General features: G+C 44.5%; 1 protein-coding gene across 50 annotated transcripts in view; it reads left to right on the top strand.

The window, feature by feature from the left end:
* SORBS1 (sorbin and SH3 domain containing 1) overlaps positions 1 to 14,294 on the top strand; it is a 234,363-nt gene that overhangs the window by 106,988 nt on the left and 113,081 nt on the right. For all 50 annotated transcript variants that reach the window (XM_086378811.1, XM_086378829.1, XM_086378844.1 and 47 more), the window contains 2 exons: positions 5,310 to 5,364; positions 13,594 to 13,662. In XM_086378811.1, coding sequence (XP_086234937.1) covers positions 5,355 to 5,364; positions 13,594 to 13,662 — 79 coding nt within the window. In that variant the 5' untranslated portion in view covers positions 5,310 to 5,354. Of the gene's footprint in view, positions 1 to 5,309; positions 5,365 to 13,593; positions 13,663 to 14,294 lie in introns of those variants that run through there.

The following is a 14,294-nucleotide window of genomic DNA, read 5'->3' as shown; positions in this document are numbered from 1 at the left end:
GGAAACCACATTGGAGGGTTTCCAGGAGGAAATGGGAGGATGTGGGGGATGGCCTTTCTGATGTGTTTTCCTATTGCTCTCTCTCCAGAAGCATCAGTCTTTTCACAGAAACCATGCGCTTGTTGTGTTCTGAGCCCCCTACTGTGTCATGGAATTCCAGGCTGAAGCTAATGTCAGGGTCAAGTTTATCCTAACTTCCTCCCCTTGAAAGGAAGTGTTAGCAACTCATTGTTTATCCTTTCTGGCTTTCTGAAGAGTCTCTGCGCCCTCTCTAATAATGTCGAGAATACGTTTGAAGAGAAATGACTTAACTAGAGGTTGAGAAGAGGATGAACTGTCAAATAATTGGAGAAACATGCCTTTGCTGGTGGATCAGCAAGTATAAAAGCAGTAAGGTCAAGCATGTATTGTGGGCTTTGTGAGCTATCCATATTATTCTTTTCAAGCTATTGGAAGTACCTGCAAACATAGTTATAGATAGATAGTTCTAGATAAATAACTATCAGTATAGATATCAAGTCCCAGATTGGATTGTAAAGCTGGAGTATTATCATAGTTTGGTTGAATGGGAAACTAGTTTCTTGTAGCCAAGCTATAGTGGAGTTAAAGACAGTCTTTGGTTATTTTGAACATAAGACTTGAAAGTTAGGTTCTGAAGCCTAAATAGAGATGGGGACAAGGTTCGTAACTGAACACTAAATGCTCAGTTCCGAGGATGACACAGTGTCACGCTTCCAGTATCTTGCAGGTGTGTGTGTGTGTGTGTGTGTGTGTGTGTGTGTGTGTGTGTGTAAAGAAGCAATGGAGACAAAACACCAAAAGTCATAGGGAGCATGCTATGCTCCCAGGGGCTCATTCTCTTCCAAGAATCTTTGCTGGACCTTGAATTCATTTTTACAGACAAACTCAACTCCTCCCTTGTTATATATTCCTGAATCATCCATATAAGGAAGGACCTTTTTTCCTTTCCCAATAAACAGTCCATATTTAGTTATTGGATTCTGTTTCAGCTGGAAACATGAGCATAACTTTTGCTTTTTAGTAATTATTCACTGTGTCATTAAGACTTATCCCAGAATTACAGGGTCGTGGAATCAGAGACTGATGGTGCAGAACCATTAATTATTTGGATGCATTCTTAACAAGACGGGCTACTTCACATCTTGTTCTTTTGGTGGAATGTCTGTGTTGATGTGTGGTGTTCTGACCAAGTACAGATGTCCCGACAGTCCAAGGGGTGGAATGGTGGCTTGACCCTACCTGGCCCACCCAAGCTGAGACGCTAGGTTCCTGCAACCCGCCAGGGGATTGCTGCTGTCTTGCAGTGGTTCAGTTTTGCCACTAGGCGGCACTGTCCATCTTTTTGGCTTTTACCCAAAAGCCCTCTGCCTCCTTTGGAGGGGACTTGGGGGAGAAATTCCAAAGATGTGCCATCATGTTCTCAACCGACTCAAACCCTTTACAGCTTCATTTTTAAATAAACAGTAAGTGTCAGAGGTTTTTATGTAAAATAAACTCTCACATTCTACATATGACGGTAATACTTGGACTGTCTCTAAATAAACTGCCTGGATTAGATTGAGACTTCCAAAGCCTTCAGTGTTCTGCTCAGCCCCAGTTTGTGCAGCTTCCTGATTGCATCCCCACCGCCCCGACTCTGAGCTCTTCAGGCCATGGGGACAGAACCGATTGCTGAGCCTCTTGGGGTTCAGCTGTGGATGGCCTTACTCAGGAGAGAGGGATGATGCCTCTCTTCTCTAGCAGAACCTTGGGGGCCCCTCCTCCCCCTCATCTCATGCTGCTTGGGTTGCAAACATCCAAACATTGCCTCTGGTTAACTCAGACTGAAAGGGGGATTTACTGGCAAGATCTCAGGTAGTTTGGAGTTAGCCAGAAGCAGGAGAATCACCCTCAGAACAGGGGCAGAAACACAGAGAGGCTGAGCTGGTGGACTCAGAGCCAACACCAGGCCCTAGAATAGTCTGGGTGGGGTGTCGTTGCTGTTGCAGCCACCGCCGTGGCCGGGACACCGGGCACCGTCCTTGGTACAACTGCCGCTGCTGCAGTTTTTATTTTAAACTACCCCCTGCTTCGTGTCACCTGCTGCCTATGTAAACAATCAAGTGAGAGCACGGAGCAGAGTCTACTACCCCCACAGTCTGTGTGTGTGGAGCTGGTAGCTACCTAGACATTGCCATCGCCACCTACTACTGTCATACAAGTTCCTAAGGTACTGGAATTGTGTCCTGCCCCCCCCCCCCCCCCCCCCCGCCCCGGCCCATTCTCTTTCCATCTTCTTGCAATCCAGCCACTAAACTGTAGACACTTGGCCTGGGGAGGGCCACCCTCGGCCCCCACCGAGGGTGCTACACCTGGCATCTACTCTGGTTGGTGGATGTTTGAGGCAAAGTGATGGTTAGTATTTGGGACTCTGTCCCTGCCCATATGTACTTTAGACCACTTTTTAAATAAGGGTTGGGCTGACATCTAGAAGCTACTAGTATCTGTAGTCAGAAATATAAAATGTACAAAGGGTGACCCACATATAACAGATGGTCAAGACTCAACACGTATGATTTGAGGCATCCTTTTAATTTGCTTTATAAAACATTTCCATTTCTCCAGTTCTCCAATTGGAGACTCTCCAATTCTCCAATTTCTTCTCCAGCTTAAAGAAGGCTATTGTGCTATGTACTTTTGAAAAAAAATTGAACTGTAGTTGATTTACAATGTTGTTAGTTTCAGGTGTACAGCAGAATGATTCAGTTTTATATGTATATTGTGTGTATATATAGCTCCCTGTATTTTATTTCATATATAGTAGTATGTGTCTGTTAATCACAAACTAATTTATTCTCCCTTCCCCACTTGCCCCTTTGGTAACCATAAGTTTGTTTTCTATGTGAGTCTATTTCTGTTTTGTAAATAAGTTCATTTGTATCATTTTTTAGATGCCACATAAAATTAATATCATATGATCTTTGTTAGATTTACTTTGCTCAGTATGATGCTAAGTCCTTCCGTGTTTCTACAAATGGCATTATTTCATTCTTTTTATAGCTGAGTAGTATTCCATTTCTGTATTTATTTTTAAAACTAAAACAAACTGTGCAGAGGGAGTTGATAAATGAATTATGGAATGTTATAGCCATTAAAATGATGAGTATGACTGTAAAAATCCAGAAAACTGTTCATGAAATATTTGAAAACTGGAACACAAAGCTGTCCAGACATTGTTTGCAACTATGTAAATACTATTTATGCAGATAAAGGTTAGAAAGGATTGCAAAAGAAAAATACTCTCTATTAAGATAACTGCATGGTTGAAACAAAAACGTTTCTTCAGTTGTGCTTTAAAAGTTAAATAAAACCTTGGCATAATTATTACAATTATTTAAAAAGTAAAACATTTGGATGATATCCTGACATCCTTTCTGGCCCTGGGAAGCAAATGGAGGTATCATAGCCAAGATTGGAAGCCACCCGAGCATACAGAACACAGCAGGTTGTGTTCTTAACGGCAAGAGTGAGTGGTTCCGCAGCTTAGAGAACAATCGGAGGGGCAGTTGAAGGTCACGGGTAGTCCCAGGTGTACTTGACAGCGACAGAGGCAGAATTACTGATCTTCTGAGCTGAGATGGACTTCGAATGATTTCCCTTTTGCCCCCGGGTTCTGTGCAGTCAATTCCAAGGGCAGTGAACAAAGTAACTGCCCAGAAAGGAAACCAGTGCCTGACTTCAGTGTTAAAAAAGGAAATTAAAGCATGTCCCTCAGTGCAGACCCTGGGACCATACCATGACCTTATTACAGAATTCATGAACTGGGAAGCTGATGGCCTCTACACCATTGTGTCTTACATTTGAAAATACATAGAGACCAACTGGAGATCTTGTTAAAATGCATGTTCTGACGCAGCTGATGAAGGGTTTGATTTCTAACTTTCTCCATTTTTCAGTAAGTTCCCAGCTGATGTTGGTGCTGCTGGTCTGCAGACCACATATTAAATAGCAAGTTTCTTCAGTTCTTGAAGACTTGCTTTTCAGATTGTCCTTTAGATATGTTTAGCTAGACATTGTATTCAAAATAAGTGCAAGACCTGTACCTTGAAAACTGCAAAACACTGCTGAGGGAAATTAAAGGAGATCTGCATAAAGGGAGAGAGTCTATTCTCATGAATTGGAAAATTCAATATTGTTAAAATGTTAATTTTCCCTAGATTGATATATAGGCTCAGCATGTTCTCATTCAGAATTCCAGCAGGCTTTTTGTAGTTTTTGTTTTTGGTGAGAATTGATAAGATGGCTCTAAAATTTTTATGAAAATGTGAACCTAGAAGAACCAAAATTGTTTTGAAGAAGAATGAAACTGGAAGACTCACATTGATGTCAAGACTTACTATAAAGCTCTAGTCATCAAGACAATGGATTAGATAAAGACAGATCCATGGAACAGAGTCCGGAGATAGACCCACACGTGCATGGCCAGTTGCTAAATTGTTTTATGCTAAATGAGAGAAGCCAGGTACAGAAGGTTACATATACTATGATAGCATTTAGATAAGATTCTAGAAGAGGTACAGCTATAGTGACAGCAGCCCAGTGGTTTTGAGGGGACTGTGGATGGGACCTTATTAAGTGAGAGGGTTACCATTTACATAGCAGTAAGTGGACTGCATTCCCACCTCAAGGCAGTAGAGTGTCTTTCCTACGAGCCTGGGCCTTCAGGTCAGGCTCTCTGGATTCCAGAAGCAACTCTGTCACATGGGCAGCAAGCTGTTCACCTCTGTATGCTTTGCTTTCCTCATCTTTGTAAACTAATACAATGCTAGTACTTACCTTGTAGAGTCTTTGTGAGGATCAAGTGAATTAATATAATTAAGGCACCTACAGCATTTCTTTGAGCATAGTAAGCTATATATAATCTTATTATTAGTCCCCAGTAACCAGTTTGTGTTGTGACTTACTTCTCTGTCCTGAAAGTTTGTTCTTTCCTTCACCCTCTCCCCGATCCACAGGGACTTGTGTAATTTGAGATTTTTAATAGAGTGTTAGAGGTGGAATGGATTCTTGGATAGTATCAAAACCAAGTATGGGTGATGAAACACAGGTCAAGGAGGTTGTGTGATGTGTCCAAGGTCATGTCAGTGCACAGCCAGTTAAGAACCGGAAGCCTGGCTAAGTGACTTCTGGCTCAGCCCCCTGGTTTTATCAAGGCTTATATGGTGTTTGCATTTTTTAAAGTGAACCATAGGGATTTATCTCGAACCTGCCATTCATCAATTCCATTGTGTGTTTGTGTTTTTCTGCAGAGCAGTACAGAGCCCCAGTTGCAGAAGACTTGTCTTGTCACCACCATGAGCTCTGGTAAGTCATTTAAAATCCTGTCTTTCTCTTCTTGACAAATCTACAAAGCTGGACCATTTGCTCAGAATTCCCACTTACTCTTAAGGCCCCAACTGTGTTTCATTTTTTATTTTTTGAGTGCTGGGTAGTGCCAAAGCTTTGTCATAAATTGTCATCATCACCTTTGTTAGTAATGATTTATTGAGTACCTACTGTATATTAAGAACTATACTGTATGCTTTACATGTACTATGTTCTCATCTTTATAATGGGTTCCCTTTCCCTCTATTTGACAACTTTATTGAGATGTGATTGATATACAATAATCTTCATAGAACCGTTCAACTTCAGCTTCTTTAGCATTACTGGTTGGGGCATGGACTTGGATTACTGTGATATTGAATGGTTTGCCTTGTAAACGAACAGAGATCATTCTGTTGTTTTTGAGAATGCACCCGAGAACTGCATTTTGGACTCTTTTGTTGACTATGAGGGCTACTCCATTTCTTCTAAGGGATTCTTGCCCACAGTAGTAGATATAATGGTCATCTGAGTTAAATTCACCCATTCCAGTCCATTTGAGTTCACTGATTCTTAAAATGTTGATGTTCACTTTGGCCATCCCCTGTTTGACCACTTCCAATTTACCTTGATTCATGGACCTAACATTCCAGATTCCTATGCAATATTGTTCTTTATAGCATTGAACTTTACTTCCATCATCAGTATGGTTCCATAGAATGGTTCTATGAAGACCTACAAGACCTTCTAAAAGTAACACCCATAAAAGATGTCCTTTTCATTATAGGGGACTGGAATGCAAAAGTAGGAAGTCAAGAGATACCTGGAGTAACAGGCAAGTTTGGCCTTGGGGTACCAAAATGAAGCAGGGCAAAGGCTAGCAGAGTTTTGCCAAGAGAACACACTGATCATAGCAAAGATCCTCTTCTGGCAATGCAAGAGAATACTCTGCACATGGACATCACCACCAAAATCAGATTGATTATATTCTTTACACCCAAAGATGGAGAAGCTCAAGCTCAGCAAAAGCAAGACTGGGAGCTGACTCTGGCTCAAATCATGAACTCTTTATTGCAAAATTTAGACTTAAATTGAAGAAAGTAGGGAAAATCACTGGACCATTCAGGTATGACCTAAATCATCCTTTACAGTTATACAGTGGAAGTGACAAATAGATTCAAGGGATTGGATCTGATAGAGTGCCTGAAGAACTATGGACGGAGGTTTGTGACATTGTATAGGAGGCAGTGATCAAGACCATCCCCGAGAGAAAGAAATGCAAAGAGGCAAAATGGTTGTCTGAGGGGGCCTTACAAATAGCTGAGAAAAAAAGAGAAGCTAAAGGCAAAGGAGAAAAGGAAAGATATACCCATTTGAATGCAGAGTTCCAAAGAATAGCAAGGAGAGATAAGAAAGCCTTCCTCAGTGATCAGTGCAAAGAAATAGAGGAAAACAATAGAATGGGAATGACTAGAGGTCTCTTCAAGAAAATGAGAGATACCAAGGGAACATTTCATGCAAAGAAGGGCTCAATAAAGGACAGAAACGGTATGGACCTAGCAGAAGCAGAAGATATTAAGAAGAGGTGTCAAGAATACTCAGAAGAACTGTACAAAAAAGATCTTCATCACCCAGATAACCACGATGGTGTGATCACTCATTCAGAGCCAGACATCCTGGAATGCGAAGTCAAGCATCAACAAAGGTAGAGGAGGTGATGGAATTCCAGTTGAGCTATTTCAAATCCTTAAGGATAAAGCTGTGAAAGTGCTGCACTCAATATGCCAGCAAATTTGGAGAACTCAGCAGTGGCCACAGGACTGGAAAAGGTCAGTTTTCATTCCAATCCCAAAGAAAGGCAATGCCAAAGAATGCTCAAAGTACCGCACAATTGCACTCATCTCACACGCTAGCAAAATAATGCTCAAAATTCTCCAAGCCAGGCTTCAGCAATACATGAACTGTGAACTTCCAGCTATTCAAGCTGGATTTAGAAAAGGCAGAGGAACCAGAAATCAAATTGCCAACATCCGCTGGATCATGGAAAAAGCAAGAGAGTTCCAGAAAAGCATCTACTTCTGTTACATTAGCTATGCCAAAGGCTTTGACTGTGTGGATCACAATAAACTGTGGAAAATTCTGAAAGAGATGGAAATACCAGACCACCTGATCTGCCTCCTGAGAAATCTGTATGCATGTCAGGAAGCAACAGTTAGAACTGGACATGAAACAACAGTCTGGTTCTAAATCGGGAAAGGAGTACGTCAAGGCTGTATATTGTCACCCTGCTTATTTAACTTATATGAAGAATACATCATGAGAAATGCCAGGCTGGATGAAGCACAAGCTGGAATCAAGATTGCCAGGAGAAATATCAATAACCTCAGATATGCAGATGACACCACCCTTATGGCAGAAAGTGAAGAAGAACTGAAGAGCCTCTTGATGAAAATGAAAGAGGAGAGTGAAAAAGTTGGCTTAAAACTCAACATTCAGAAAACTAAGATCATGGTGTCCAGTCCCATCACTTCATGGGAAACAATGGAAACAGTGACAGACTTTATTTTCTTGTGCCCCAAAGTCACTGCAGATGGTGACTGCAGCCATGAAATTAAAAGACACTTGCTCCTTGGGAAAAAAAGCTATGATCAATGTAGACAGAATATTAAAAAGCAGAGACATTACTTTGCCAACAAAGGTCCATCTAGTCAAAGCTTTGGTTTTTCTAGTAGTCATATATGGATGTGACAATAAAGAAAGCTAAGCAGTGAAGAATTGATGCTTTTGAACTGTGTTGTTGGAGAAGATTCTGGAGAGTCCCTTGGACTGCAAGGAGATCCAACCAGTCAATCCTAAAGGAAATGAAGCCTGAATATTCATTGGAAGGACTGAGGCTGAAGCTGAAACTCCAATACTTTGGCCACCTGATGCGAAGAACTGATTCCTTAGAAAAGACCCGGATACTGGGAAAGATTGAAGACAGGAGGAGAAAGGGATGACAGAGGATGAAATGGTTGAATGGCATCACCGTGTCAATAGACATGAATTTGAGCAAGTTCTGGAAGCTGGTGATGGGCAGGGAAGCTTGGCGTGCTGCAGTCCATGGGGTCACAAAGAGTTGGACAAAACTGAGCCACTGAACTGACAGTAAACTTGGTATTTTAAGTGTGTGTGTGTGTGTGTGTGTTCAGTCACTCAGTTGTGCCCGACTCTTTGCGACCCCATGGACTGTAGCCCACCAGGCTCCTATTTGATCAATGCTGACATGTGTATACACCTTGATGGCATTTCTTAATCTGAGTGACTGTAGCAAAAGTAAACATATTGACCATAATTGCCCCAAGGAATGAGCTAATCCATCGCTTCCTTTATCAGGGCAAAACCACCCTTTTGCTATGTTTTTGGTAGTAAAAATCAAAACCTACACAACTGAGCAGTTTTTAATTTAAAGTTGGGGTGGAACACCTGGGCTAGGGAAGACAGAAGGGAATGGGTAGGTCCCTGCTTGTGGTGCAGCCAAGAGCTGTCAGCTTTCCAGCCAGGATGTGCGGCAGAGAAGTTTCCATCTGGAGATCGAGGCCCACCTTGGCTACTGAGTGCTCTCTGTCACCTCCTGAGGCCTGCAGGCGGGGTGGGCCACAGGCTGACCTAGTGCATAGCTCACTTAGGCGCCTTCAAATCCTGCAATGTCTCCAGAGTGTTATCAGAGACCTCTGGAGGAGAAAACCAATCCTTCCGTGTATTCACATTCACACGCCCTTTCAGCTGAATCCCAACCCTTCCTGGACAGCGTGGGCTTATTGGGAGGAGAAGGGCCCCAGGTGGATCAGCTCAGGGCTACAAGTACCACCCTGCAAGCTTTGGCCTGTAGTGAACCCCTCTGTAAGATGGACATTGGGAAATTATCGCCTAATGGGGGTTTGTGAGGATTAAGTGAGGCAACACTTCTCAAGTGCTGAGCTCTGTGCGCAAGGCCTGACCAGTGTCCCGTCCGTGGGTCATCAGCCCAGCTTCCAGCCTTGCAAGGAGCAGGACTGGTCTGGTCCTTGACTCCATGATGCTTCTGCTTCATGAGAAGGCTGCATCCCTTCCTTTCCCCTCGAGGGGGGCTCAGGAGTTGCCAGTAGCCCCTGCTCTGTAACTCTGGGCTTTTTGTTCTTGCTATAATTTAAAATAGGCCAGCACTTCCCCCCAACACCCAGAGTTTCTTGTGCCTCTAATATCAGGATTAACCTAAACTGGCATCACCATTCCCGGCAGAAATAAGGGTGGAAGAGGCGGGCAGGGAGGGGCCGTGGAGGATGAGGAGATGCCCTTGGGACTTCTCCCCAGGTTTTCCCTTAGGCGTGTGGTGCTGAAAGGAGGCATTTCCCAGGAAGAGTCCAAGAAATCTGGACCCTTTGACATGATAATTCCCCTCTTGGGAATGTCTGTATTAATTCAAAGGAACCAAAAACATCACCCGCGTGAAGGTGGGGAATGAGCAGGGTCATTCTGTGTGTTTACTTGATGGGAGATTATACCACTCATAAAAACAATCATCAGGAAGAAAGCAGCTATGTAGAAAACACTTGTTCTTAACCTTTGATGGAAAGGGCAGCATGAAGGCAATGCATTCTTTTTATTCCTAGTTTGAGCTGAGCTGCCAGTCATCAGGGCAGGGCTTTACCTGCTTATCTCATTTTGTTCTCCTGCAGATCCACAAAAGTGGGCATGGCTTACCACTCCCATTATAGAGATGGGGAAACTGAGGCCCTGTGTGGCAATGATTTGTCTGGGGTCATCCGGCTAGTGACTGCTGAGGCAACCAACCCGAGGCGGCTGGTCATTAGCATACTGTGCTGCAGAAGTGAGAGTCTGTGGTGATGGAATTATTTTTCCAAATTTCTTCAAGTTTGGTTGTTTGAGTTTAAGGGGGAAGAAAACACAGGAAAGGAAGAACATGGATCTGGGCCTTGTGGAAGCTCTGAGGCTGCTGGCTTGGGGATGCTCGTCCCATTTTGTTCTTTGTCCCACACCCTGGGGCTACTTCAACCAGATAGGGAGGCTCAAAGCCAGGCCTGCAGTCCTAAGAAGGAGACCATCAGGAGAAATGAGGGCAGGTGCATAGGGACGGGATCGTTGTTCAGTCACTTAGTCGTGTCCAACTCTTTGTGACCCCATGGACTGCAGCATGCCAGGCTTCCCTGTCCTTCACCTTCTCCTGGAGCTTGCTCAAATTCGTGTCCATTGAGTCGATGATGCCATCCAACCATCTCATCCTCTCTCCCCCTTCTGATGCCCTCAATCTGTCTCAGCATCAGGGTCTTTCCCAATGATTGGCTCTTAGCATCAGGTGGCCAAAGTATTGGAGCTTTAGCATCAGTCCTTCCAATGAATATGCAGGGTTGATTTCCTTGAGGATTGACTCGTTTGGTCTCCTTGCAGTCCAAAGGACTCTCAGGAGTCTTCTCCAGCAATTGAAAGCGTCAGTTCTTTGTTACTCAACCTTCTTTATGATCCAACTCTCACATCTGTACATGACTACTGGAAAAACCATAGCTTTGACCATATGGACTTCTGTCGGCAAAGTGATGTCTCTGCTTTTTAATACGCTATCTAGGTTTGTCAGAGCTTTTCTTCCAAGGAGTAAGCCGTCTTTTAATTTCACGGTTTCAGTCACTGTCTGCAGTGATTTTGGAGCCCAAGAACATATAGTCAGACAGAAAAGATGGGGAAGTAAAACAGATGATATTTCTGTGACTTGTATTTCTGGCTTTCTGCCAACACCCTCTTTCCATCCGTCCCAGAAATGTAGGTGCAAAGGGAACTTTGTCTGGAGAACTAACCTTCTATAGATGAATTGGGGGCAGTGAACAGGACAGGCCTGCCTGTGGGGCCAGTATCAGGTGGTCCTGGCTGCTATGGTTGGAGGGGGTGGGGGAGGGCAGCGGCCTTGTTTGCCTCTGGATCCAGGAGTACCTGGGCTGCCCTGTCGGTGTTGCTGATGTCATGGAGGCTGATTATTAAGAGCCCAGGTAGGATGACTGAGTCTCAGCCAAATGCGCTACTGGGGTTTGGGGCATTTGGGGAAATAGAATATACATAAACCATTATTAGAGTGTATCTGGTTTATATGTAGAGAGTATTCTATATATAAAAGCCATTTTTTATTTTAAAAATAAGTGTTCATCCCAGCTGAGGACAAAGAAGATAAGTCACAGGATGGACCAGAACAGATTTCATATCCCCTCTTATCATCTTAGAGCCTGGCATCCTTTCTGAGCTTTAGATTTCTTATCTATAAAATTAGAGTTCTTAACTCCTAGCTCTAGGGGCTTGGATATCAAGGATAAAAATCAGGTGCTAGTTATGGAATAAGTGCTTAGCAAGGACCTTAGATCAGGCAAATAGAGGCTTTATAAAACCATGGCTATTATATCTGTGGCTTGGCTGGCTCTTGGCTACTTCCCTGGTGGCTCAGACGGTTAAGAATCTGCCTGCAATGTGGGAGACCCAGGTTCTATCCCTGGGTCAGGAAGATTCCCTGGAGAAGGGAATGGCAACCCACTCCAGTATTCTTGCCTGGGGAATTCCATGGACGGAGGAACCTGGTGAGCTACAGCCCATGGGGCTGCAAAGAGTCGGACATGACTGAGCAACTAACACTTTTGGCTCTTGGCTGCAGCGGAGTCACCCCAACCTTGCTGATCACGTGCCCTGCCCCCCTTGTCTTCTCTGGGCTTCCACCATCAGTTCTGGGATGCGGAACTGGGTGGTGCTCAGGCTGCCAGTGGGCAGTGAGGGTCTCAGTGTCTTCAGCTGAGCAGAACTTTGAAAGGTCTCCACCAACAACGAGGTGACATTCACGGTAAACCTTGAGGTACAGAGGATTTCCCCAAGGTAGAAGAGGGAGCGCAGGCCTTCCTGGCTGAGGGCCTCTAAAGATCCAAGGCCTGGAGATCAGAAAGTATCTGATTTGCTGAAGAGGTTGTGAGGAGACCGTCATGGTGGGCAGGCGCAGGAGGGAACTGCTGCCGAAAAAGGGCTGGGACCAGTGGCTGAAGGGCTGAGAGTCGGGGGTGAGTACCCAGGCTTTGTCCCTGGGTAGCTGCTGGCCCCTGGGTCTTGTGTGTCAGTTTGCTTTTAATCATCCTGAAGGTCAGTTTGTTAATTTGAATATAACCACTTATGCCAATATACAGGCCATCTCACTAAAAAAAATATATTCTGAACAATCATTTGTACATTTGGGGGAACTTGATTCCAAGTTTAATTTTTTTTTCCTCGTAGAAATGATAATGTAAATGATTGACTTCCCAGGGGACTTGCCTGGTGGTCCAGTGGCTAAGACTCCAAGCTCCTGATGCAGGGGCCTGGGTTCCATCCCTGGTCAGGAAACTCGATCCCATGTGCCACAGCTGAGAGTTCGAATGTCGCAACTGAACAGCCTTAGTTGAGTGCTGCAATAAGACCCAATGCAGCCCAATAAATTAAAAAAAAAAAAAAAAAAAAGATTGACTTCCCAACTCTAGACTCCAGTAGTATTTTTATTTTCAAATTAGAAGTGAAATGCAGTACATTTAAAGTGGAGGGTCTTAGAAAATCACATTGCTTTGTCCCATCTTGTTTTGTCATGCACTCCAGGGATTTTCAGCCCTATGGGGTATAGATGGTGGTCTTAGTGATGCAGACTGAGGGCTGGGGTGGAGAAAGGGGCAGGACGGAGCCAGGGAGAGCGGTCAGGGAGCCAGGTCATCTCCACAACCAGAACGCAAGAGCCGTGGCGGGGACTGTGGTCTGGGGGCTGGGCCAGCGTGGCTTCTGTGGCTGTAGGTGTAGGGTGGGGTGGAGGGAAGTGTCAACAGAGCCTGAGGTTCTATCCTGACTGTCCGACAGCTCTCAGGATTCACAGGGATGCTTTTGAGCAGCCTTGGAATGGTAGATAAGCCTTTGTCAGGTAGGAGATGCCACTTTGAGGGAATTAAGATTTTCTTTTTTTAAATGTCAGAAGTGAAACCAAGCCAGGAGACCAGAGAATATCACTCACAACACACTTCCCATCCAAACAGCTTTTGCGTTCTCCCTGGTTCAAGCCACAAAGCATTCTCAGAACTCTCCCATGACGCTCCGAGGCCCCTTTTCAGGCCTGAGAGAGCCCCCGGGACCCAGAACTTTGCACTGGCGGGACTCAGAAAGGGTGGGAGATGTGATCACAAGCATCATGCTCTTATTCTTTCTTTCTTTCAGAATGTGATGCAGGTGCTTCCAAAGCTGTGGTGAACGGGTTGGCACCGGGCAGCAATGGGCAAGACAAAGGTAAGGCTCTCGAAGGGAAGCCTGGCATTTTTAGAAAGAGCAGGGCCCGGGGCCACCTGCCTGGTGGGAACAGTCACTGGTCTAATTAGGCTGTGACCTGGAGAGCTGTTCCCAGGCTTTCTGAGACTTGAGTCTGAGCCTGCCGTTTCCCACTGTGAGGTGACATGTCACACTGTTCCCAGCTCACAGGATGCTGCGAACCACCCGCCAAATCACAGAGGCCTCATGTATATGGCATTTCTCAGCCCGCAGTGTCTGTTACCTGGCATCTTACCTTCACCGGTGATAAATATTGACATATTCAGCATCCCGACCCTGAGGCTAGAGCCTAAATAGCTGAAATAAATCATTTTGGTGACATTCGTTTCATGGGCATCCTCCCAGGTTTTGAATTTTTAAAATTTTAGGACAAAAGATGCAAGTGTGAAAGGAATGATGGATAGGATGACCTTTGAGGTCCCGTCTCTCATCCTGTCTCTCATCCTGAACAGCCAAGCAGTGGGATTCCCATGTCACTCTGCAGTGAGAGGAGGCTGGGGTTCGAGTCCCGGCCTGCCACTCAGAAACAACACCTCTTGGGAGGCCCATTGTCTTTATGGCTATGAGTTTCCTTATCTAGAAAATGAAGGAAT

The sequence above is a fragment of the Bos grunniens genome, chromosome 26 (assembly GCF_055505025.1).
Source record: "Bos grunniens cultivar Pamir isolate PY7600 chromosome 26, Bosgru_T2T1.0, whole genome shotgun sequence".
NCBI lineage: Eukaryota > Metazoa > Chordata > Mammalia > Artiodactyla > Bovidae > Bos > Bos grunniens.
Note: the sequence above shows the minus strand (reverse complement) of the source record. Positions and strands in the feature narration are given on the sequence as shown.